Source organism: Choloepus didactylus, chromosome 1 (assembly GCF_015220235.1).
Source record: "Choloepus didactylus isolate mChoDid1 chromosome 1, mChoDid1.pri, whole genome shotgun sequence".
Classification (NCBI taxonomy): Eukaryota; Metazoa; Chordata; class Mammalia; order Pilosa; family Megalonychidae; genus Choloepus; species Choloepus didactylus.
Window position 1 is genome coordinate 140,649,728 of NC_051307.1, and position 26,722 is coordinate 140,676,449.

The following is a 26,722-nucleotide window of genomic DNA, read 5'->3' on the forward strand; positions in this document are numbered from 1 at the left end:
TATTTTTTAAGAGAAAGAATAAAGCTGGCACATTCTATTCTATTTTTCCTCCAGTGGATTATGAAGCAGGGAAGTCCAGATAAGAATAAAAGCAGCCCCTTAGTTAGCAGAGTAACTTGGACCTTCAAAGGTGATATCTGTATTTCATATCAAGCCTGAGCAAGTATTGGGGCTAATTTCAAATGCCGTATCAAAGAGAAAAGCTTAATAAGGATACTGTTTCTTGCTTTAGATGAGGCACGCTGAGAAGATATACATCCTTTCACTCATACACTGAGCTCCCCTCCTTTTTGTTCCAGCTTTTCTCCTGCTTAGAGCTGACTCCTCCCTCCTGCAGCTCTGAGGATCACAGGCAGATTGAAAAACACAGCGGTTCAGACTCTAGCCTGCGCTCAGGCGCCCTCTGACTGCCTCTCTCTCACACACACACACTCACAGCCCGCAGAGCTGAAACCTACCTGACAATCTGCCTGCCTTTGAATCCAGCTCTGGAACCAAATGCATCATTATACTGCTCTTAAAAGTGCATAGAGTTTGATTACCTCAAGCTCCAAGCTGCTTTGCTCCATAAGAAGAACCCCAAAGGACCCAGGCATCATTGTTTTCCAGTCTACCTGAGGAGCTTTTGCTTTCTTGACCGAAACTTGATCGTGGGAGGGAGTTTTTTGGTTTGTTTGTTTTTAATTAGGAGATTGAAAAGTTTCTTATTAATGTTTTAAATGGAACCCAATTTTTAAATATGGGTTGAGTCAGATCTAAAGGAGACATGCCTGACCATTTCCTGCAGGACTAACCGAGGGAACAACTAGAGGAAAACTTCAGAGAAGAAAATGAAATCTGATTTGCAACTAAAAGCCATTCTTTGTTTGGGGGAAATTGTACAGACTCATTGAAAAGGGAAATTAAATACTGACCAAGGACAATGTCTGTATTTCTCAGTAACTTGCCAACAAATGACTCTAACCTGTGGAAGGAAAATCATAATTCTACGGAACTTTCGAATCCGCCAAGAACTCTGAATATCTTTCTTTTTTGCCTGACATGTTTAATGACTCTTGCTGCTCTGGCGGGCAGCATTTTTTCACTATTTTCCCTGCTAAAAATGCAGAACCGAACAGTTGTGTCCATGCTTGTAGCCTCCTGGTCTGGAGATGATCTCATGAGCGTCCTGTCGGTGACAATCTTCATGTTCCTGCAGTGGCCAAATGAAGTCCCCGGCTACTTCCAGTCTCTGTGCACCACTTCTGCCTTGCTGTATTTATGTCAGGGCCTCTCGAGCAACTTGAAGGCGGCCCTCCTGGTCTCATACAACTTTTACACGATGCACAAGACTGTGCGGGGCGAGGCAGCCTCCAGAAGATCTGGCCAGGTGCTTGGCGTGGCGCTGACCGTGTGGGCAGCCAGTCTGCTTCTCTCTGCCCTCCCGCTGTGCGGCTGGGGCGCCTTTGTGCGCACGCCCTGGGGTTGTCTGGCCGACTGCTCCAGCTCCTACGTGCTGCTCCTCTTTGCGGTATACACTTCGGCTTTTGGACTCCTCGTGGGCCTCTCGGTGCCTCTCACTCACCAGTTGCTGTGTTCGGAGGAGCCGCCGAGATGCCACGCCAACTACCAGGAAATTTCCCGCGGAGCTTCCACTCCCGGAACCCCTCCAACCAGGGGCAGAGTGACTTCCCTGTCCCCAAAGGATGCCCCTGGCCCGACCCTGCGGTGTTTGAGAGGATGCTCCCCGAGCTCGGACACTGCGTTCGGACCGGATCCGCCAGCGAGGGAAGGGCCTGGGCGGGGACTGAGGCGCGGCGCTGCCCCTGCGGCTGGGGCTGGGACCTGCAGGCGTGAGAACCCGGGCACTCTCTACGGCACGAGGAGCTTCACCAGGAGCATAGCGCAAAAGCGCTTCTCTTTGATCCTTGCGCTCACAAAAGTCACCCTCTGGCTGCCCATGATGGTAAAAGTGCAGTTGCTCACAGAGCGCGCGTGTGTGCCAGTTATTGTGAATGGGTGTTGGGACCAGCATCTCTGGTTTGGAGAGTCGTAAAGAGACGCGCAAACAGTCCGCTTTCAAGTGTATTTCGCTGGGTTTTGGAAACGCACTTGGTGGCAAGCAAATTCCGGGTAGTTGGCTCCGAAGCCTACGCCTTCAAGTGTTTCTCACTTCAGAATTGGGGTGGGAGGAAGAGGGGCGCATGGTGGGGGAGGGGGGAGGAGATGAAGCTTTCCAGAATGGGCGAGTTAGTTTTCCCAGATCTGTCATGGCCAACTGTGTTTAGAAAAGAGAGGGAGTAAGAAGGGTTTTTTGTTTGTTTGTTTCCTTGTTTGTTTTGTTTCGTTTCCCCCCCCAACCTAATGCCATCCCCTTCTCACCGTTCCATTCCTGCCTGGTGAGGACACCGCTCGTCTCCAGCAGGGCGAGAAGAGGGGCGCGATCAGATGAAGTGAGAGGAGAGGAGGGGACGAAGCAGGCTTTTGTTCAGGCCTCTTGGAGGGAGTCCAGTTGAGAGGTGGCAGGATAGCGCCCGCTGCGACAGGCGCGCCTGGGCGGAGGCGAGGGATCAGACCCGGGACAAAGACCATCTGGAGTACCAGATGCAGTTCCCACGGGCGCCCGCCTGTTAACTCTGTTTGTGTCCCAGGTTGTAAACTGTGCCTCTCTAGTGGCGACTTGAGTTGATAGGGGCCGCACACCCGGCTCCCAAGAGCGGGAACCCCCAAAGCCCTGTGTAGTCTCGCGGAGCGGGGCGCGTCCCACAGGCTCCCAGGGACCCACCACTGAAGTCGAGTGCACCAGTCCAGGAGCAGGGCTTCCTGTTCTCAAGCAGAAAAGGGGCGTGGAGAAGGGGACTGGGGAAGCGTGATGGGGAAAAGGCTTGGGGAAGTAGAAAACGTGATCCCGAATTAGGGCTGAAGCTCTCTCGCCTTTGCAGATCCGCATGGTGGCCCAGCACGTGGTGGGATTTCAGAGCCTTCCCTTCGAGACACTCAGCTTTCTACTAACCCTGCTGGCCTCCACTGTTACCCCAGTGTTTGTCTTGTCCAAACGCTGGACCCACCTACCCTGTGGCTGCATCATCAACTGCAGGCAGAACTCATACGCAGTGGCATCCGATGAGAAAAAAAGTAAGTCCTAGACAGTGCGGCAGGTGGAAGTAATGTGCATACATTCAGGTAGGTAAAGTGGTCTATTAAGAAAGTTGCCTGAGAAGGAAATGAGCAGCCCAAGGACAAATGTAAATGGTGAATAGTCGGAAGAAATTATAATTCTTAGCACAGTGTTGGCATAGCTTTTAAATGAAGCAGGCTTAAAACTTAACCTTATGTAGTAGTTTTGCCTTGAATAATTATTTTAGATACCATAGCAAGAGACTAGCATTCATTCAAACATAGCATGAAATCAACAAAGGCCCTTAGATACTATATCCACCAGGGCTCATTGCCCAGAGAAGAAAATAAACCCCCATCCCAAGTCTGCATATAAAATTTGCTATGAAAAGCCTGCATATAAAATTTTCTGTAAGAAGCCTGCCTCTAAAAAGAGTTTGTCGACATCTGTTCACATATGAATCTAACCATGCTATTTACTATAAAAAAAATGTCTGTGTACTAAAGAGCACACCTACAATGGGGTTGGGGAGGCAAGTTTAGTTACAAAATTCTCTAGAATGTAATTGTTCCCATATTCCAAGTCAGGAGAAGTCTGAAAAAGAACCTGTTTACTTTAATTCTGATAGGAAGGAAATAGATATTGTTATTTTGTCATTCCAGACAAAAAAAATAGGCTGTTGTACTAGTTAATAAATCTCATTACTGTAGGCTGAATTAACTGTTCCATTACCCATGAGAAATTCTTTGCTCAGAATAGGCAAGTATACTATTCTTTAATAGAGAAGAAAGGTTAAATAAAGATAGTTCATCTTAGGCTATTTTAGAGTTGTAAAAACTGAAAGATATCAAAACATACTCTGCAATCAATTCAACAACAGGGTTATTTTATAAATATTAATTAGTCATGATCTGGGTATTTTCCATGTGTTGATGACATTTAAAATTTAGTGTGCCTAGATGTTTTTCAAATGTCCAGAAGATTTTTTTATTGTTAAAGATGCCATAAAGATTTGCTGTTAATAAATGCCAAATTCATCTGTCTTTAAAATAAGATACCCATACAGCGTATAGTAATGATGTGCTTCTGGGGGTTAATATAATAGTGCTGGGATACAAAAAATTAATAATAAACCTTTATGGGGCACTGTTATGGAACACATAAGAAATCATTTACAAGCCTAGAGATTCTAACATTCTAATGAAATATTAACATTTTTCCACTAAATAAGTGAACCAGTCTTGATTTATAACATTTAATATTGTGAGAAAGATAAGAAGAGTCAAGTGCCAGTGAGAATGAAAAATCTTAGTGAGATGGTTTAGGACAGTCATTTTTAAGGAGTGGGGACACCTAGATCAGAAGCAAAAAACAAAGCAATGCAACAGGATTATCACTACAAATGACCGAGGACATATTTTATCTTCTGTACCACAGATAGAAAAACCTCAGGCTAGCAGAATCAACAATCATGTTAATATCACTTGTCTGAAATTACAGCCAGGACTTTCAAGACCAAAATAATATGTTTTCTCTAAAATTACCATTTTTATATGCATTTATGTTTAAATTCAAAAGAGGTCCTTGAAATATGTAGCTTATAAGAAAAGACATGGGTTCAAAACTAAAACAGGAGTGGTGTGAGAAATATTAGTTTAAGATCTCTATAGTTCAAATGACTCCATTCACTTTTATGATCCCAAACTCTGCCATAGGAGAATTTTGAGAATTAGATTGGGACATTTTCACTGTCTGACAGCCACCATAAATTTTCCTGTTGCTGGGACGACACAACAACAGAGTCTGTAAAGCCCAAAGATGGCTGTCTTAGGTGGGCCAGTGCTTGATCAGCTATAGTATTTTCTTCGGCATTATTACTGGAATTTCACATTTAAGATCTTTTCCTTTGACAAACTAAGATAGCCCCCCCTTTACATTCTTTATCATCAAACTTCAGGAGAAAGGGAAAATATTTTTTTTCCTAACTTATATTTACCATATTTTCATTTTGTAGTTGTAAGTATGATTCTACATCTCAGCTTCACTGAATGGGAACTGAGTGACGTGCAGCTAGAAAATGACTCAGTCCTGGAAAATAATTTTCAGAAATAGTAATTCTTTCCTGTTTCCAACAATGATCTTTATTTACCAACATCTCAAAAGTGTAAAAAAAAAATTGAGTTGACAGTGACACAGAGGTCTCAGGTGGCAGACATATGGGCTGGATATGGCTTTCAGACTTTTATTTTCCTGACACAATGTTTTTTTTAATTGAAAAAACAGTTAAAATAAAATTCTTTATATAAAAACTCAGATTTCCAATTTTATTTTTAACAAAATCAGAGTACCTGGTAAGTGACATATTACTCTGAAGAATTATTCATTTTTTTAGCTGATATAATTATTTATGTCTAAAATTATAATTGGCAAGATGTGACTAAAAACAAAAGACTAGAGCTGACTCATATTTTGTTCTGAGTTTGGAACGGTGAAAATTTTGCTTTTCAGAGAAAATAGAACATTGTGTTTATTTTTCAGAATTGTTGTACAGATTTGAAAATATCCTGGGCTGTGTTTTCTGATTGTCTTAAAGTTTCTCGCAAGTTACTAATCAGTGAAAGACCATTGTCTACATGAAAAAAAATTAAAAAGCAATTCCGCTAAGCTTTTCAGTGGCATGAAAGTAGGAGTCAGGACCTCTAATGCCCTTGATTCCCTACTTCCTATAAATAAATCACTTTTAAAGTTACCGTTTCTCTTGAAATCATATTCCATTCATCCAGGGTCTTTAACTCACAGCCATCCTGTCACAAACCTTCCCTCTCACACCAGGCATGATTCTCACTGCTTGCTTCATTCATTCACTCACTCACTCATCCAATATGTATTAGGGGAGTGGGTCACCATGAATCTGGCACTGTGCTACATGTTCAATATAGACCGGAGGTTCCCAACTCATGGCCCATGAGCTGAATTTGATTCAAAGACATGGTTTTATAGTTTTCATAGGTATTTTTTAAAATTATTTTTACATGTGCTATATAACCACCAAACATATACTCTCCTTCCCCTCTCCCCCATTTCTTGATAATCTCTAATCTACTTTCTGTTTCTGCATATTTGCTGTTTCTAGACATCTCTTAATAAGTCAAAGCATACATTTGTCCTTATATGTCTTGTTTATTTCAATGAGCATGTTTCCAAGGTTCTTCCACATTGCAGCATGTCTCAGAACTTCATTCTTTCTTATGACCAAATTATATTCCATGTACGTATGTACCACATTTTGTTTAGCCCTTCATTTGTTGATGGACACAGGGTCCTTTTCATCTTTTGACTATTGTAAATAATACTGCTATAATTTTTGGTGTGCTAGTATCTGTTTGAGATCCTATTTTCACTTTCTTTGGGCATATAAGTGGGATTGCTGGGTGATATGGTAGTTCTATATTTAACTTTTTGAAGAACTGCTATAACTGCTTTCCAAGTGGCTGCACCATTTTGCATTCCCACTAACAATACACTAGAGTTCCAATTTCTCCAATCCTCTCTGACACTTGTTATTTTCCATTTTTTAAAATAATAGCCATCCTGTGGGTATGACATGGTATTTCATTGTGATTTGGATTTGCATTTCCTAGCTCACAGGTGTTTTGGGTCAATTTTAAATAGGTGTAAAGATTTTAAGATCAGATTTTACATCAAAACCTGCATATCTGTATTGTCTTGAAATATCAGAAAATATGACATTGCAGCTCCTCCATCTTACAACAATTGGCTGGACCTAAGGCTTACATGGAAAGGAAGCTCTTCCATTTGCCACAATAAATATGTAAGCCTTATTAAATATTGATGTTACCTAACTGGCACCTCTAGACATAGGAGTTTTTCTACTCTTGATTCATAAAAATGAATAAGACATACACTTTGTTTTCAAGGAGCTTATAAATGATTTACTGTGACTCTGATACTAAGATTACTCTTCAACATAGTTATGATTATTCACTACAATAGAAACAGGGTTTTTCCCCCTTATAATTACCCTTTGGTCAAGGATTGCCAACCAGGGGTGACATTGTTATACCTAATATATTTCTCTTAGTAACCTCACTCAGAATTTACCTTTAGTGCTAAGAAAACTCACTAATATGAAATGTTTTCTTTGGTTACACTTCATAATTAATACACTTCCTCTTACTTAAGGGTAGTCATTCTGCTTCCATTAACATATTTCTTTCCTGGGTCTGGTTAGCAGTAAAGAAATTTCACATAGAGGTTAATAATTCCAATTGCAGATTCAGTTAGTTTTAAATTAAAATTTGTTAACAAGGTAATTAATCTCAGGTATGTTTCCTCTATTAACCTCAGTTTTTTTATCTATAAAGTAAGACCAATAATCTTTTCACTGTGTAGGGTTGCTGGTGTGTTAAAGAAATTATCTGTAAGCAGTACCTTGCCCTGGAATATTCTATTTCCCCATCGCCTCTTTCACCATCTCCCTTTCTCCTCATAACCTACATCAGATTGCCTTTTGCACATCATTAAATGAAGGGAAATTGATACATTCTGCACACTCCTTCAAAAATCTTATTTTTGCTTTATGTATTTCGTAGTTATAATATGCAACTAATAAAATACATAGTTATAAAAGTTGATTTTATCATGTTACACCACAAAATTGAGATTTTATGACAGTTTTCATTTTTTAGTGGTCCCAAATGAACAATCTGTTACATTATGCCTTTTTTAAGAGAAAAAAGAAATCAATCAATACTTAAAACATCCTTTTAATTTCTTCACTTTCACACTGTTAAAGTAGCTGAAAAATACTAGTTTTATCTATATTACTAGAAAATCTATATTACTAGAAAAAGTAAGTACAAATATAAATTAGGCAGTATATAAAATACTAACACATCTGTTTCTACTTTTCTATTCTCTTTGAATAGAAATTCTTTTTGTTTCTATTCTGGCTCAAACAACAATGAATGATGCTTATACACTTTTTTCAGACAGAACTGGCTTGTAAATCTTCAGTTCTGGGAGCATTTAAGTAATAGAATCAGCATGTAAATCACTGGGGTGAATTACAAAACAAATCAAATTTTACCTGTTTTCCCATAGAAAAGTCACAATTTTTCATAAACTTTTTCCACCAACAATAGTTAAATATCTGGCTATAAAACACAGAGCTATCAAAGTAGAAAATTTGCCTGAAATAAGCCATATTTCAAAAGATGAAAACAAAAATATTCAATTGCATTTTTCTCCACTACCATGATATAACTCTATTCTCAATATATAAAACTTTTACAGTATTTAGTGACATTCACACACACACACACACACACACACACACAAAGTATCACTTTCTGTCATGTCATCACTTGTCATTCTAATAAAACTTTGTGCCATTTCCACCAACTAATAGTACCATATTTAGGATACTATCATATTTCATCTAATTTAAATCCTAAAAAGTTTTGTGCATTCCTACTAAACTCACCTTGTAATTAGTCAGTTTTATAGACATGCTGTAAAGTGCTTCAGCTCACAGGAATATAAATCCATTCACATTTTTTACCAATTAATTCCAAATTTATTAGTATAAGAAATGAGCACATTATTTAAAAAAATTTAAAAACTGTATTGCAGCATGATTAATTTTTCAATGTATTTATAAACATATAAATTTCAGGAATAATATCAAAATATTCAGGGCAGTTATATTTGTTCATGGTATTGTTGGCTGAATAACTCAAATGTTAAAGCTATTTGCAAATTATTTACTAGCAAAATAAAATTTTTTAAACACTATATTTTTATCCTGAAAAACAGGAAGGTACACAATAATTAGTTAGACTGAAAAAAAAAGTACTAAAATTAAAACTGAATATATTTGAGAGTTTCTTTATTGATGGTTTAAATTTTTAAGTTACATAAAACTGCTTTAAAAACTGAAAGGGTCCTTTGTGTCATATGTACTCCAAGGCCCTCATTGTATAAAGGAGAAAAAGTAGACCCAAGGTGATGAGATGGCTTGAATTTGTAAACCAAAATTGCTTTGCATAACTGATAACATGTAAACGAAGGCTGCTTTTTAATTCATAATGATCAGGTTGGATGCACTTTCCTATTTTATTCACTATGATATTCAACAGTTTTATCTGTCTTATTAACCATGAAATTTCATTTTTGTTTTAACTTAGCCAAGAGAAGAGGCTTTGAATTCAATCTGTCATTCCAACGAAGTTATGGAATTTATAAAATAGCACATGAAGATTACTATGATGATGATGAAAATTCTGTATCTTATAACAACCTAGTGAACTATGACTGTGAAACTACAAAAGACTCTCAGAGAGACACCCACAATTTCCTCAATGCCATTAAAGTGGAAATCAGCACCACACCCTCTCTGGACAGCTCCACACTGAAAGGCATTAACAGATGCACCAATGCTGATATTTCAGAGGCTAAACAGGATTCTGACAAGGACAAGAGCATTCACCCACTGTGTTCTGACAAAACAGCAGGGGACATTAGCTGTGAAGACACTACCTTTTTGGAAGGACCAGAAAGAAGACTTTCTCATGAGGAGAATCAGAAACAAGATCTTTCAGACTGGGAGTGGTGTAGGAGCAAATCAGAAAGAACTCCTCGTCAGGTACAGTAAAGGTTGTTCTAACTGTGAAATTAAAAGTGAGACTAAATATGACAGTCATGAAAAAATTATCTGTTGCTTATTTTATTCAATCAAGTCCAAGGTTAATGTCACTTGCCTTAATTAATTTCCATAATGCTAACTTTTATTTTAAGGTGCTTCTTGGAGGACTTTTAAATTTTTTAATCAGCTATTCATTTTCATCCAAAATCTATATGTTTTGGAATAAGAAAAGTTAAGTAGACTCTTTGAGAATGGTAAAGCATTCTACTTTAACCTAAGAAGTCTGCATAAACTCAGATTCTCAAAATTTATGTTTCAAATCAGTTAACTTACGGGTTTGATTTTCCCATCTCTCAACCAAAATGTATCTCACAAGTCCCCAGAGAGATTTTCTTTTTAAATAAATGCAAATATTTATACAGCCAGCAATGAGTAAGAGTGTCCTGGGGAACTATACTAGATAACTTGCCTATCAGTCTTACTAGGGAGCAGTCCCTCCAGTACACAACGAGGAAACAAAAGGTCTGTTCCAGAACACACTGTTTGGTGAGCCTTTCAGAGCCCTGTTGAGTGCTCTGTCCCTTTAAGTATGGAAGAATGGTTTTATAATGTTTTACAAAACTAAGCATTTGCCCCTGAATCTTATCTCATTCTCTCCCATATTCCAGCCTGCCTGGAATGATGAGGGTTCCTACTTATTTTATTGAAACTGCAGTGTGACTTTGATATTGGATTGTTCTTTCCTGCAAACTCTTGTATCTGATAATTAAAGTTGCCCTTGCTTTCCACACTATTGATTTACTAGGAAGAAGGAGTATTTTCTACATGATTTAATGCATTTCAGAGGCCACTTGCATCTAGGCTATCTACTCAAAAACATAGTTCAAGAAATATTACACTAGAAATTTTGTATTTATGCATCAAAACATGAATATATGTAACACCAACTGTGATGCTCGGTAGAATAATCTGAGACTTTCTTTATTCTCACTGATTAATACTCACTCTGATATCAGCATTTTAAAAGTAAATTGATATACTCAGAGGAACTGAAAGTTAAGACACAAATGTACATTTGCAAACTGATGTTTATCGCAGCATTATTTATGATAGCCAAGAGATGGAAACGGACCAAATGTCCATCAGTGCAATAGTGGATAAATAAACTGTGGTACAAACACATGATGGAATATTATGCAGCTGTAAGAGAGAATAACAGAACATGTAATAACATGGATGAACTTGAGGACATTATGTTGAGCAAAGTTAGACAAAAACAAAAGGACCAATACTGTATAGTCACACTAATATGAACTAACTTTGATAACCAAACCTTGAAAGGCTATCAGAAGATAGAAAGAGAGTAGAGATTGGGCAGTTGATGCTTACGGACTACAGAATATTTAGCAACATTGATTGTATAGATCCAGAAATAGCATTATACTGTGTTATGGTAGCACAATAATGTAACTACACTGAGCAAATGTGTCTGTGAGTAAAGCTGAAGGACATGGGCTAGGGGTAATTATGACACCTGAGGTAGAGATGGAAGATAAAGACTGGGACTGTTTAATGTAGTGGAAAACGGAGTGGTCGGTGATTGTGACTAAATGTACAAATAGATAAATATTCTTGTAAGTTGGAGAACAAATGAATGTCAGCCATGCATAGTGTTGGAAAGGGATGGTATTTGGGAAAAATATAATCAAAGCAAACTGGAGTCTGTGGTCAGCAGAAGCACTGTAATATGCTTCCATTAAATGAAAAAAAAAAAAAAAGTAAATTGAATAATGCACCCAAGCATGCAAAATATATTATTAGAAAAGATAGTTGTGATTTTGTTTAGCAATTAGGAACATCAGAGAAATATCATTAAATATTTGCAACAAATTCAATAATACAATGAAAAGTAGAGGTAAAAGAACATAATACCTGGTATTTTTTAACAATATGGTACCCAGCTAAGAAGGGAAGCCCTACAATTTCATCCTAGATTTGTTCCTGAAAAATACAAACTTACTGGTTTTCCTCCACTTAAAAATTAAGCAATAGTCATGAAGAGGCATTATATATATATATAAAGCTTACAAATATATACATACACATATATATGCAAAAAACTTTAAGCTACCCTATGTGTTCCTCCCCCCTCCAATCTTACCCCTAATCTCATGATCACCTCTTAGAGGTTACAGCTATCTTAAATCTTGGGATTTTTTTTATTTTCATCTTTTTGTTTTATTATTTTATCACAAATGCATATACTTCTAAACTAGAGGTTGTTTGGTTTTGCTTATTTTAAGCTCTCTAAAGATGATATTGTATTATACTATACGTAGTCATCTGGGACTTGCTTTTTTTCACTCAACATTACTTTCATTGACTCCATTTTCTTGTATATTTTCTTAAAATATTCAGAATGATCATCAAAAAGATCACAGTTTACAGCTCTTATTTAAAAGTCATGGTTTTCATTTGAAGAGTTTCATTGATTAACTACACCTAGAAACATGGAAGAAATCAGACCATGTTTATATATGAGTATATCGTCTATTAGAATGATGAAGCACAACTTACCTACAAACCTTAAATCAAATAACAAAATAATATATGGAAACTACAAAACTTTGATCACCTAAACATCTTTAAATTACAAAGACTTGCTTACTAAGTATTCATGTTCTAAGATATCTGTGATGAGCAAGTAGCTCAGGAAACTGATCTGAAAAGGTGGCTATGAAAAATAATGATTAGTGGGAAAATAGGTATTGCAATAATTTGAAAACTTGGGCATTGTATTTCCAGAGAGTAACTGAAATTAAATGAAATGGAATCATAGATGGTATCACAAATAGAAAATATTCAACTATATGTTGATGTCTATATGGCCTTCCCTTAGTAAAATTGCCTATGGTCTTTAAAGCTAACATTATAATAAAAAGTTTATGAAAAGCTTATGAAGATTTTTCCTATGACCAGAAACAGGTTTTAACTCTTATCCTGTTCTTCAGTGGCAGATATTTCATAAGAATAGATGTTAACTTAGAAAATACTTTCATTTTCATCCTTTTCTTCCAGGTGCCTTCATTGCTCTTAGAGCAATATTAACTTGATATCTATGAAATCATAATAGACACTGAAGTAACTCTAAAACATTTCCTGTTTTGGCTTTCTGTGACCATACTGTCAAATATTTAGGCCCAATTTATTAGCTTGTATTTAATGGTACTTTGTTGACTAGTGTGTGTTCTTTGCTCCTGGGCTTAAAGCAAGTTTGATTTTCAAATATATTTTATGAGCCCTACTTTATTCTTACAATATACTTGGATTAGTTTTTTTTATTAGATTTTATGTTGGTTCTTATTGTATCTTGTTAGGAATCTGGTCCTAGTAGGAGTGAAAATGTCAGATCAAGGTTAGGGTATAAAGAAGACGGTAGAATGGCTTCAGTAAGTTTAAATGTGATCCAGTGAAATCAATGAGAGTTGAGAATGTCTGTGAGACTGAAAGTCAGCACTAAACCTGACCACATGATTGCCTCCTTTTGGACCTCTAGTAGGTAGACTCCTGCTAAGCAGTCCACTGTTAAAATGTTTAGAAGTGATACTCAGAACTATCAGAGATCTTCAGTTATGAAGTTTTAATGTGGGAGCCATGGTATGACTTTGTTTTTGAACTGAAATGATGATTTTCCAGAACCCAAAAGTTCTTACATATATGAATAAAGGACATCAGACTTACAAAGTAATTTGGTAGCTTCTGGTAATCATTCTATTTTTCTTTTGTAACACTAAGCTTATCAAATTACCCACAGGTTCATTTCTTTTCTTTTTATGTCTTGTTGTGGAGTTCTGGAAACTCATTCATTTAATATTACATATCAGAAGTGGTATGCAATAACTATGCCACTTGAGCCCATTTATAATCCTATCATTATAAAATCTGAAAGATGAAAGTGTTCTCCATTATTCAGTAGAATATAGAAAACAGATTCTGAAGCAATCTCTTTCAAATGAGAGGCAAAGCAGAGTGCGTGTGTTTGAATTTGCTACACAAACTACTTTGTGTAAAGGGTGAATGCAGCCAATGGGAACTAATTTTAAAGTTACTTGAGAATAAAGGAAATTTCATTCTAATTTTAAGGAAAATGTTTTAACTATATAAAAAGTTTTACAAATCAAGTTATGTTTGGTGGCATTATCAGTTTCCATAACCTGTTTTTAATATTATTACTCTTTAAATTATTTTCACAGGAATACAGAAACTAAGTCAGTGAGACTATTTTAGGTCCTTTGGACCAGAGTTCTCAAATTTTAATGTGCATACAAATCAGCTGGAAATCTGGTTAAAATGCAGACCATGATTTGGTAGGTCTGGGGTAGGGTCCAAGATTCTGCTAATTAACAATCTCTCAGGCAATTCCCATGGTGATAGTAGGTGAAATCAGAGTCCCACCCCTGGCTTACAGAATCAAAATTCCCCAGATGGTTCGTATGCACGTTAAAATGTGAGTTCTGCTTTAGAACCTAGGCACTAAAGAAAAGATATTAGTTTAAAAAGCAGAGTAAAATTAATTCTTTCTGTTTAATATGCTCCATAAAGTAAAATAAAATGAGAAGAAAATACCCCAATAAATATAATCTTTTTCCTCTCTCCAAAAAGATAGTACATTTTCCCTTTTCACTTTTTAAAAATAAACTTAGAAAATCAAATCGGATACAAGATGTTTCCTGTGGCATTGTTAGCTGAATAATTGCAGGCACTTTAATTTGTTCTCTGAGTAATTGTTGACATTTTTAACTGAAGTGACCACAGTAGAAAAATCCACTTATCACCTCCTATTTGCAGCCTCCAGGAAGTCATCCTAACACAAATGACTGTCTGGAGTGCAGATTTTTAATTTTTGGCTCCCTCCATCTGTTTGGAGTGGTTAGATCATTACTCTTGATTTAGAGACCCAGATATTGTTACATTGCTTTCTTTTAAAAAGAATTATAATCTTTATTTTTATAATTATAAAAGTAATAAATATTGTAGAAAATTTAGAAACTGTTGATACCCTAAGAGAAAACATCCACTTCCCACCACCTCACCCTCACCCCCCTGCCCCAAATTAAGAACTTTATATTTTGTCATATTGCAATTTAGCCTCTTTCCTATACATATATATATTTTTTTATTTTTGACAAAAATGAGATCATGCTGAATGTACTGTTTTGAATCTGCTTTTCTCCACTTAACAGTAAAATTTTCATCTGATCTAAAGTGTTGGAACCCTTTATGTGATTATCGGTATAGTATAGAATGACTATTTCCAATGTGGCTGAAAAACTCATCCATAAATGTAAATTTGTTTTCAAGTATTTAAAGTCTTGGAGGTTGAAGCTAAGGGAATTTCACTAAGAACTAATCAAAATAAATCATAATACATTTTGTGGTCCTGGCAGTGTGCATTCTTTGTTGCAATGTAGTAAAAATTGAGCTAATTGCTCACTTTCTACAAATTCAAGGGAATTATCATTGGATCAAAGCTGGTGTGGAATCCTCTAATACACCTCATTAACTAAGAATTCCAATTACATCTTCAGAAAAGTCTCTGGGCTTAAAGGAACCTAAAGGCTGTGTATTATCATTGCCTACCCATGGCTTGAATCCTTTCTACAAATTCCTATTAAGTGATTATCCTTTACATGAACTCAAGTGATTGGAAACTCACTACGTTTTAAAATTTTTTTATTTTGAATTCATTTTAGACTTATAAAACAGTTGCAAAGATGGAACAGAATTCTGATGTATCCTTCATCCACCTTCCATTGATGCTAACATATTTCAAGGAAATATATAACTACTCTACAGACCTTACTTAAATTTTGTCAATTGTCCTACTGATGTATTTTTCTGTTTCAGGATCACACATTGTATTTGTTGTCATGTCTCTTAGTCTCCTCCAAACTGTAACAGTTCCTCAGTTTTTCTTTGTCTTTCGTGACTTTGACACTTTTCAAGACTAAGGCCATTTTTGTTTTATTTTGTTTTGTTTTTAGAATATTCCTTAATTTGTGATTGTCTAATTTTTTCTAATTATTAGCTTGAGGTTATGCATTTTGGGCAAGAATACCAAAGAAATGATGTTTACCCTTTCCAGTGCATCACATCAAGAGATACATGATGTTGCTATGTCTTATGATGGTGATGTGGACTTTGATCATGGGGTAAAGGTGGTATCTGTTCCATGTAAAGTTACTGTTTTCCCCTTTGTAATTTGTATCTTGTGGGGAGACATTTTGTGACTATGCAAATATTGTTTATCATACTTTTGCCCATTAATTTTAGCAGTCATTGATGATTCCTACCTGCCACAATCATAATGTGATATTTGCCTAATAGTGAATTTCTATTTCTATCATTCCTTCTATATTTATTATTGAAATTCTATTGGAAGGAAAATCTCTCTCTTCCCCATTTATTTATTTATTTATTTATTCCTATCAGTATGAACTAATAGATATTTATTTGATTCTATAGGTTGTAAGCTTTACTATATTTATTTCATCAATTCAGTTCTAGATTTGGCTATGCGAAGCTTCTACAGGTTGGTTTCTGTATCCTTTTAGCATGTCACCATCGTCTTTTTTAGCACTTCTTTACTTTCTGTCAAAACAAGATATTCCAGCCTCACCTTGTCTTTCCCTTCACCCAGACCTTGAATAGAGAACCTTTGGTTCCTTTTATTGTAGAATGGTGTTTAGAAATCAAGGTCTGGGTGCTAGGTAAGCTCATTGCTACTGGGATGCCTTGCTTCTGCACCCTGCCATGGGACAAAGCTAGGAAATACATATAGGTATACTTAATACATATCTATATTATTTCTATATCAATCTCTCTGTATAAATAATTTAAAACCGTGAGTTATGTACTGATACGTCTGATTCTAGTTCAATACCGCAGGTTTCATTCAAGACTCACTCCCTTTCCTTATTTGTAACTTCTTTCTCTGACAGTGAGAAAATTGGCCCCCATTATCAATAATATATTTACTTACTTGCCCAGTCCTGGTATGTGCAAAAAGTAATTTTAGAATTGCTAAACTACACCCCTGGAGAAAAATTATTAACTGGAGTACAATAGTTACGCACAGTTCTTTTTCTCTAAGCCTAGAGCATATAGTCAAAATACGGTTTTCCAAAGTTACTTATTTCTCCATCCCCTTCATTTTGTATTTCATTTAGAATTTCCCCCACAATCTTTTTTGATTGTGGTTATTTATTTTTTTGGATATGTGAAACCTTACCATTATTCCAAGAGTCTAAACTATGTAAAAGGTATGCTGAGAGGTTGTCACTCCTCCCTCATTCCTTCTCCGCTAATCCCATTTCTCATTCTTCCAGTCTGTTCCCACTTCCCCTGTAAGTAACCAATCTCATAGTTTCTGGTTTAACCTTCTTGTACTTCTTTTTGCACAAATGAGCAGATACATGTATATTTTCATATATCCCCTTCTTTCTTACCTATAGATACTCTTTTGTAATTTCCAATTTTTCATTTAGCAATATATCTTATAAGTCTTTCTATAGCAGTTAATAGAGATCCTCCTTATTCTTTTATAGGTGCATAGTGTATATATACCATAGTTAATTCAACCAGTCTCTTATGTATGGGCCTTTATCCTGTCTCCTGTATTTTGCAATTACAAACCATACTGCCACAAGTAACCCATGTATATGCTTTTTCATATTGTTGGAGGTATACATCCAGTATAAATTCTAAGAATTGGGACTATTGGGTCAAGATGTAAGTGTAGTTTTCTTAGGTATTGCCAAAGTACCCTTCAGAAGGGTCATACCAGTTTGCATTCCAACCAGCAATGTATGAAACAGTGCCATTTCCCTACTGCCTCACTAACAGAATGTTATCATGTTTTAAAGTTTTTGTCAGTTTAACAGGACAGAAATGATAACTCAGCATTGTTTTAAATTTGATTCCTCTAATTATAAGTGAGTTGAATATTTGCATATGTTTAAGGAACTTTAAAGATCTATTTAATGAACTATCTGCTCTTGTCTTTTTCTAATTTTTCTATCAGGTTTTTTGGTCTTTCATCCCTACATTCTAAGAGTTGTTTATATATTAAGGCTGTTAGCCCTTTGTTATATATGCTGCAAATATTTTTTTCCTCCTTTTCCAGTTATTTGATTTTGTTTTTTTTTTTAATTTATCAATCATTTTTTAATTGTTTCTGGATTTTGAGGCATCATTAGAAAGTCTTTCCCTATGCCCAGACTGAAGTAGAATTCACCCATGTTTTTTCAGTAGTTGTATGGGTTTCATTTTGAGCTTATTTTTGTATATAGTGTGTGATATAGATCTAATTTTATCTTTTTCCAAATAGCTACCCATAATTTATTTTAAAAATCATTTATTTAAAAGTTCATAATTATTTGCAGTGATTTGAGAGGGCATCTTATCTTATACTACTTCTATTTATATACTTGGGTCTATTTCTGAGATTTCTGTCAAATGCCACTATTGTGTCTATTTGTGTTCCAGTACCTCACTGTTTTATTTATAGAGGCTTTAGAGTGTTCCCCTTGTATTTTTTCACTTTCAGTGTTTTTCTGGTTATTTTTTTTTTCATTGTGAAGATTGGTTTTATATTTTATATATGTGAAAGAAATACATTTCTAATTCAATAAAATAAAGAGAATTAAAAAAAAAAATTCTGGCTTGGTCTCTAGAGTCAGACCAGTAGTTGACTGGATTCAAATTCCAGCTCTGCTACTTACTAGCTGGGTAACCTTTGGCGAGTTTTCTCATCATGTTGAACCTCAGTTTCCTTATCTGGAATATGGAGATGATAATATCTTCTTCATAGGGTGGCCTGAGGATTAAATGAGATAATGTCCATAGTAAGAGCCCACTGAACATATTGTCTCCATGGGGCTGGGGACAGTCAAAGCAGCTATTGCTGGGAATTACTTTTGATGAAGTTGGTGGCAGAGATGAATTATCGGAGATTGCATTCCAGGTGGAGGAGACAACATGGACAAAGGTTGGAAGGTAAGGCTGGAAACCAAGTATTCCAGTCCCCTCTAGGGATGGGGCCCTGCTTTCTTCCTACTAGAGCCAGTTTAGTGGAGACAAGCCAAGTAGTTGCCAGAGGAGCAGGTGAGAAGATTTGTGGACAATGTCTCTACCCTCAGGTAGCTTTAATATGATGAAAAATTTCTAGACAGATTAGCAGGAAGCATCCAGAACACCTGCAATCCCCAAGCCTTAGTAGACCAAGACTTCTTCTGTCTTATTTGGCACTGTACCCTATTACCTAGCATAGGGCCTCATCCAGGGAGGCAATCCATAACTTCTTTTTTTTTATTTATAAACTTAAATTGTGTTTTATTGATACCACTAAAACATATGAGGGTGTAGTTTATTTCCATTACACTTGTTATCTCCTCCCAATTTTTAATTAAAACTTTTAAGCAGTTTTATTGAGATGTATTCACATACCATATAATCTATAAAGAATGTACAATCAGTGCCTTTTAGTATAACCACAGAGTTGTGCATTCATCGCTGCAATCAATTTTAGAACATTTTCATCACTCCGAAAAGAAAAACCCCGTTCGCCTTAGCAGTCACCTCTCAATCCTTCTATGCTTTCACAGCCTTATATAATCCCTAAACTAAATCTCTCTATAAATTTATTTATATGTACATTTTATAGAAATAGAATCATACAATATGTAGTATTGTTTCTGGTTATTTCACCCAACATTTTTTTTTTAATTTATTTTTTTTTCCCAAATGAAAACATCTTGCAAAACAATAGTACAATATCATAACTAGGATACTGATGTTGATATAGCCAAGATAGAACATTTCCATAACTATAAGCGTCCCTCTTGTTTCTCATTTAGACACACCCACTTTCCTTCTACCCCCACTGCCTCCTTAACCCAAGGCAATCAATAATTTGTTCTCCATTTCTATAATTTTCTCATTTCAAGAATGTTATTATGAATAGAATCATACAGTAGGTAATCTTTTGGGATTGGCTTTCTTACTCAGTATAATTTCTTGGAGATCAATCCAGGTTTTGTGTGTATCATTAGTTTGTTTCTTTTTGTTACTGAGTGGTATTCCATGGTATGGATGTACCACAGTTTGTATAAGCATTCACTCATTGAAGGGCGTGTGGTTTGTTTTCAGTATGGAGCTATTATGAATAAAGCTGCTATTAAATCCTTCATGTATAGATTGTTGTATGAACATAGTCTTCATTTCTTTGGGATTAAAGCCCAGGATTGAAAATGGCTTGGGTCATATGACAGCTGTATGTTTAGCTTTTTAAGAAACTGCAAAACTGTTTTCCAGATTGTCTGTATCATTCTACATAAATTGCTGTAGAAATTTAATTTAATTTTATTGAGAGTGTTCACATACTGTACAGTCATCCAAAGATCCAAATTGCACAATCAATTGCCCACAGTACCATCATGCAGCTGTACATCCATCACCACAATTAATTTTTTCCAATTTTTAGGACATTTTCATTATTCCAGAAAAGAAATAAAGACAAAAAAAGAAAACTCAAATACTCCCCTACCCCTAACCACCCCCCCTCCATTACTGACTCACAGTATTGGTATAGTACATTCATTACTGTTTTTTTTTTTAATTTTTTTTTAATTGAGATTGTTCAGGTACCATACAACTATCCAAAGATCCAAAGCATACAATCAGTTGCCCACAGCACCACCATACAGCTGTGCATCCATCAACACAAATGATTTTTTTTCAATTTTTAGAACATTTTCACTACTCCAGAAAAGAAACAAAGACAAAAAAAAAGGAAACTCACATCCTCCCATACCCCTAACCACGCCTCCCCTCCATTATTGATTCATAGTTTTGGTATAGTACATTTGTTACTGTTGATGAAAGAATGTTAAAATACTACTAACTGTAGTATATAGTTTGCAATAGGTATATATTTTTTCCCTATATGCCTCTCTATTATTAACCTCTAGTTATAGTGACATACATTTGTTCTAGGTCATGAGAGAGATTTCTAATATTTGTATAGTTAATCACGGACATTGTCCACCACAAGATTCACTGTTTTATACATTCCCATCTTTTAACCTTCAACTTTCCTTCTGGTGACATGTGTGACTCTGAGCTTCCCCTTTCTACCACCTTCACATACCTTTTAGCACTGTTAGTTATTCTCATTACATGCTACCATCAACCCTGTCCATTTCCAAATATTTAAGTTCGCCCTAGTTGAACATTCTGCTCATAATAAGCAACCACTCCCTATTCTTTAGCCTCATTCTATATCCTGGTAACTTATATTTCATGTCTATGAGTTTACATATTATAATTACTTCAAATCAGTGAGACCCTGCAATATTTGCCTTTATGTGTCTGTCTTACTTCACTCAATATAGTGCCCTCAAGGTTTCTTCATCAACCCATTTCTTTTAAGATGGTTTTGTTCAACACTATACATTCCATCCTAAGTAAACAATTGTTGGTTTCCCATATAGTCATGTATTTATGTATTGAGCACCATTGCCACACTCTATATAAGGACATTTCTTTGACAAAGACAGAGGAAGAGTCAAATAAGTCAGAGAGGCAAAAGAAAAAAGGCAAGAGAAAGAGAGAAAAACAAACAAACAAACAAAAAAACTTGATAGCTAGAAGGTGACAAAAGGAAAGAGAGCATTAACCTAAAGTAGAATAAAGAATCAGACAACATCACCAATGCCTGGAGTCCCATACCCTTCCCCTATTCCCCACCCCACCCCCATATGCATTTAGCTTTGGTGTATTGCTTTTGTTACATTAAAGTAAGCATAAGACAATGTTTCTGTTAATTCTAGACTCTAGTTTGCATTGATTGTATTTTACCCCCAATCCCACCCTATTTTTAACACCTTGCAATGTTGACATTCATTTGTTCTACCTCATGTAAAAACATATTTGTACCTTTTATTACAATTGTTGAGCATCCTAGGTTTCCCTGAGTTACACGGTCCCCGTCTTCATCGTTCTTATTCTGGTGTCCCACATGATCCCAGCCTTCCTCTTTCAACCATACTCACAGAAATCTTTGTTCAGTGTACTTACATTGCTGTGCTACTATCTCCAAAATTGTTTTCCAAACCTCTCACTCCTGTCTTTTCCTTTCTGTCTGCAGTGCTTCCTTTAGTGTTTCCTGTAGAACAGGTTTCTTGTTCACAAACTTGGTCATTGTCTGTCAGTCAGAGAATATTTTAAGTTTTCCTTCATATCTGAAGGATAGTTTTGCCAGATATAGGATTCTTGGTTGGTGGTTTATCTCTTTCAGTATCTTAAATATATCACCCCACTTCCTTCTGGTCTCCATGGTTTCTATTGAGAAATCCACACATAGTCTTATCAAGCTTCCTTTGTATGTGATAGATCGTTTCTCTCTTGCTGCTTTCAGGATTCTCTCTTTATCTTTGATGTTTGATAATCTGATTATTAAGTGTCTTGGCATAGGCCTATTCAGATCTATTCTGTTTGGGGTATGCTGAGCTTCTTGGATCTGTAATTTTATGTCTTTCATAAGAGATGGGAAATTTCCATTGATTATTTCCTCTATTATTGCTTCTGCCCCTTTTCCCTTCTCTTCTCCTTCTGGGACAACAATGATATGTAAATTCTTGCTTTTTGTTTTGTCTTTAAGTTCCTGGAAATGTTGCTTATGTTTTTCCATTCTTTTCTCTATCTGTTCTTTTGTGTGTAGGCTTTCAGGTGCTTTGTTCTCTAGTTCCTGAGTGTTTTCTTCTGCTTCTTGAGATCTGCTGTTGTATGTTTCCAGTGTCTTCCATCTCTTGTGTTGTGTCTTTCATTTCCATAGATTCCACCAGTTGGTTTTTTAAACTTTCAATTTCTACCTTATGTACATCCTGTGTTTTCATTATACGGTTCATCTCTTTTGCCATATAGTCCCTAAACTTTTTGAATTCAGTTATTATTAGTTGTTTCAATTCCTGCATCACAGTTGAAGTGCAAGTTTGTTCCCCTGACCAGGCCATAACCTCATTTTTCTTGGTGTAGATTGTAGTTTCTGTTGTCTAGGCATGGTTTTCTTGGTTACCCCAATCAGGCCTCCCCAAGCCAGAATGGGCTAAGATCCCAGAAGGAAGAACTATTCAGTATCCAGTTTCCCTGAGGGTGTGCCTTAGAAGATTGGTACACCCTCTGATGCCTCCGGTCACTGTGCTTTTCTGCCCAGCAGGTGGTACCTGTTAGCCTGTAATTCTTAACTGGTGTAAGTTCTGAATGAAAGGCAGGTAGTAGAGCTGGGCCCGACCCCTTTTGTCTTAGAGAAGATAGATGCCCTAGGGGGAGGAAATTAGCATTCCAATGGTCTCTCTCTGCCTGTGCTATACCCTTCTCTGGGTCACAGAACTGGGAACTGAAAATGGCCAAGGCTTTCTCCACTGAGTCGAAAAAGGAACAGAGCTAGTCTGAGGTGACCCTCCAGCTCTCCAAGGTCAGTTGTCACCCAAAGCCTCTGTCTACCTGGGGATTCGTACCTCGTAGTGAGCAGTTCACACTCGCTAAATAAAACCCCAGTTGGAGCTTAGCTGAGCGATATTGGCTTGCTGGGAGAAAGCTTCTCTCTGGCACCACAAGGTTTTGTGGCTCGGGCTGTGGGGGAGGGGTCTCCCGATTCGGTTCCGCAGTGTTTACTTAGAAATTTTATGCTGAGATCTCGGGCATTCCTCCCAATTCAGGTTGGTGTATGATGAGTGGATGGTCATGTTTGTCCCCCTGCAGTTATTCCTGGTTATTTACTAGTGGTTTCTGGTTTTTTTTAGTTGTTCCAGGGGGACTACTTAGCTTCCACTCCTCTCTATGCTGCCATCTTAGATCCTCTCCACATTTGTTACTGTTGATGAAAGAATGTTAAAATACTACTAACTGCAGTACATAGTTTGCAATAGGTATTTTTTCCATATATACCCCTCTATCATTAATTTCTAGTTATAGTGTCATACATTTGTTCTAGTTCATGAAAGAGATTTCTAACATTTATACAGTTAATCATGGACATAGTCCACCACAAGATTCACTGTTTTATACATTCCCGTCTTTTAACCTCCAACTTTCCTTTTGATGACATATGTGACTCTAAGCTTCCCCTTTCTACCACATTCACACACCATTCAGCACTGTTAGTTATTCTCATAATAATGTGCTACCATCACCTCTATCCATTTCCCAACACTCAAGTTCAACCTAGTTAAACATTCTGCCTATAATAAGCAACTGCTCCCCATTCTTTAGCCTTGTTCTATATCCTGGTGACCTATATTTCATGTCAATGAATTTACATATTCTAATTAGTTCATATAGGTGAGACTATATAATATTTGTCCTTGTGCGTCTGACTTATTTCACTCAATATAGTGCCCTCAAGGTTTCTTCATCAACCCATTTTTTTTTTTGAGACAGTTTTGTTCATACACCATACATTCCATCCTAAGTAAACAATTGATGGTTCCCTGTATAGACATGTATTTATGCATTCACCACCATCAACACTGTCTATTTAAGGACATCTGCATTTCTTCCACAAAGAAGGAGGAAGAGTCAAAGAAAAGGAAAAAGAAAGAAAAAAATGACAGCTAAAAAGCAACAAAAGAAAAGACAGAATTAAACTAAAGTAGAATAAAAGAGTCAGGCAATAGCACCAATGCCAAGAGCCCCATATCCCTCCCTTATGTCCCCCTCTTATAGACATTTAGCTTTGGTATATTGCCTTTGATATATATATATATATATATATATATATAAAGGAAGCATAATACCATGTTTCTGTAAACTGTAGTCTCCAGTTTGCATTGATTGTATTTTTCCCCAATACCACCCTATTTTAACAACTTGGAAGGCTGACATTCATTTGTTCTCCTTCATGTAAAAATATATTTGTACATTTTATCACAATTGTTGAACACTCTAAGTTTCACTGAGTTATACAGTCCTAGTCTTTATCTTTCCTCTTTTCTTCTGGTGTCCCATTGCTGTGCTACCATCACCCAAAATTGTGTTCCAAACCTCTCACTCCTGTCTTTTCTTATTGGTCTGTAGTGTTCCTTTTAGTATTTCCTGTAGTGCAGGTATCTTGTTCACAAACTCTGTCATTGTCTGTTTGTCAGAGAATATTTTAAACTCTTCCTCATACTTGAAGGACAGTTTTGCCAGATATAGGATTCTTGATTGGCAGTTTATCTCTTTCAGTATCTTAAATATATCACCCCACTTCCTTCTTACCTCCATGGTTTCTACTGAGAAATCTGCCCGTAGTCTTATCAAGCTTCCTTTATATGTGATGGATTGCTTTTCTTTTGCTGCTTTCATGATTCTCTCTTTGTCTTTGATGTTTGATAATCTGATTATTAAGTGTCTTGGTATAGGTTTATTCATATCTATTCTGTTTGGGGTATGCTGCACTTCTTGGATATGTAATTTTTTGTCTTTCATAAGAGATGGGAAATTTTCGTTGATTATTTCCTCTATTATTGCTTCTGCCCCTTTTCCCTTGTCATCTCCTCCTGGGACACCAATGACATGTACATTCATGTGCTCCATGTTGTCATTCAATTCCCTGAGATGTTACTCATATTTTTCCATTCTTTTCACTATCTGTTCTTTTGTGTGTAGTATTTCGGGTGTATTGTTCTTCAGTTCCTGAGTGTTTTCTTCTGCTTCTTGAGATCTGCTATTATTGTATGTCTCCATTGTGTTTTTCATCTCTTGTGCTGTGCCTTTCATTTCCATAGATTCTGCCAGTTGTTTTTTCAAACTTTCAATTTCTACCTTTTGTTTGCCCAGTGTTTTCTTTATAGCCTTCATCTCTTTTGCCATGTCCTCCCTGAACTAGTTGATTTGGCTTTTTATTTGATTTAGCATATTTCTTTGAAAATCTTCAATTGATTGTTTCATTAAATTGAAACAATATCTCACCTGTATCTTGATTGAGGTGTAAGTTTGTTTCTTTGACTGGGCCAGTGTAGTTTGTAGTCTTCTGTTATCTAGGCATCTGGCTTCCTCAGTTACCCCAATCAGATTTTCCCAGATCAGAACAGGTTCAGATCTCAGAAGGGGATTATATTCAGTTTCAAGTCTCTCTGAGGGTATGACAGACTTTCCTGTGAGGTCTCTAGCCAGTGCTTTTCCTAACCTGCCTGGCTGCTGGCACCTATCAGCCTGTCACTCCTGACTGGTGTAAGAAGGTGTGGCCTCCTTAGTGTCTGCTTTGGCTGTTTTCTCAGAGGCTCTAGGGTCTGAGTTCTGAAGTGAAGGTGGGAGTAGAGCTGGGGTCTCACCTCCTTCCTCTTAGGGAAGATACACCCCCTGTTCTCTCTGACTCTGTTATCTCCACCCCCATGCTGCAAACTGAAAATGGCTGAGGCTCTCTCCACTGAACCACTCAGGTGGAAAGAGAGAAAAAAAGGAAAGAAAGCCCCTTTTAGAGCTAATCCATCGCCCCCCAGTTTTGCCTATCAGCCAGAGATAGTACTTGGTCTTCTGGGCTCCCTCTCCAAAGGAGTTTTCTGGCTCTTTAAGGTCAGGCATCACTAAAAGCTTCTGTCTGCTTAGTATTTTTTTAGCTTGTATTCAGCAGTCCACATTTGCCAATTAAAACACCAGTTGGAGCTGGCCTGAGCTATATTCGCTTGCTCCAGGACTGCTGGTCTCTCCCACAGCGAGGTTTTGCAGCTCAGCCTGCCATGGGGAGAGACCAGCATGGGGAGAGGGGGCTCCCGGCATGGTTCCACAGTTTCTATTTACAGATTTTATGCTGGAATCTCAGCCACTTCACCCAGTCCAGGCCAGTGCGTGATGTGTGAACAGTCACGGTTGTTCCCCAGCAGTTATTCCAGATCGTTTACTAGTTGTTCCTGGTTGTT

The 26,722-nt window shown here is 36.8% G+C and overlaps 1 protein-coding gene across 1 annotated transcript in view; it reads left to right on the plus strand.

Moving 5' to 3' along the window:
• The first annotated feature begins 436 nt into the window (after nucleotides 1–436).
• Nucleotides 437–26,722, plus strand: part of GPR149 (G protein-coupled receptor 149) — a 102,276-nt gene continuing 75,990 nt past the window's right edge. The window contains exons 1-3 of the mRNA XM_037827429.1: nucleotides 437–1,945; nucleotides 2,922–3,114; nucleotides 9,307–9,764. Coding sequence (XP_037683357.1) covers nucleotides 923–1,945; nucleotides 2,922–3,114; nucleotides 9,307–9,764 — 1,674 coding nt within the window. The 5' untranslated portion in view covers nucleotides 437–922. The remainder of the gene's footprint in view (nucleotides 1,946–2,921; nucleotides 3,115–9,306; nucleotides 9,765–26,722) is intronic.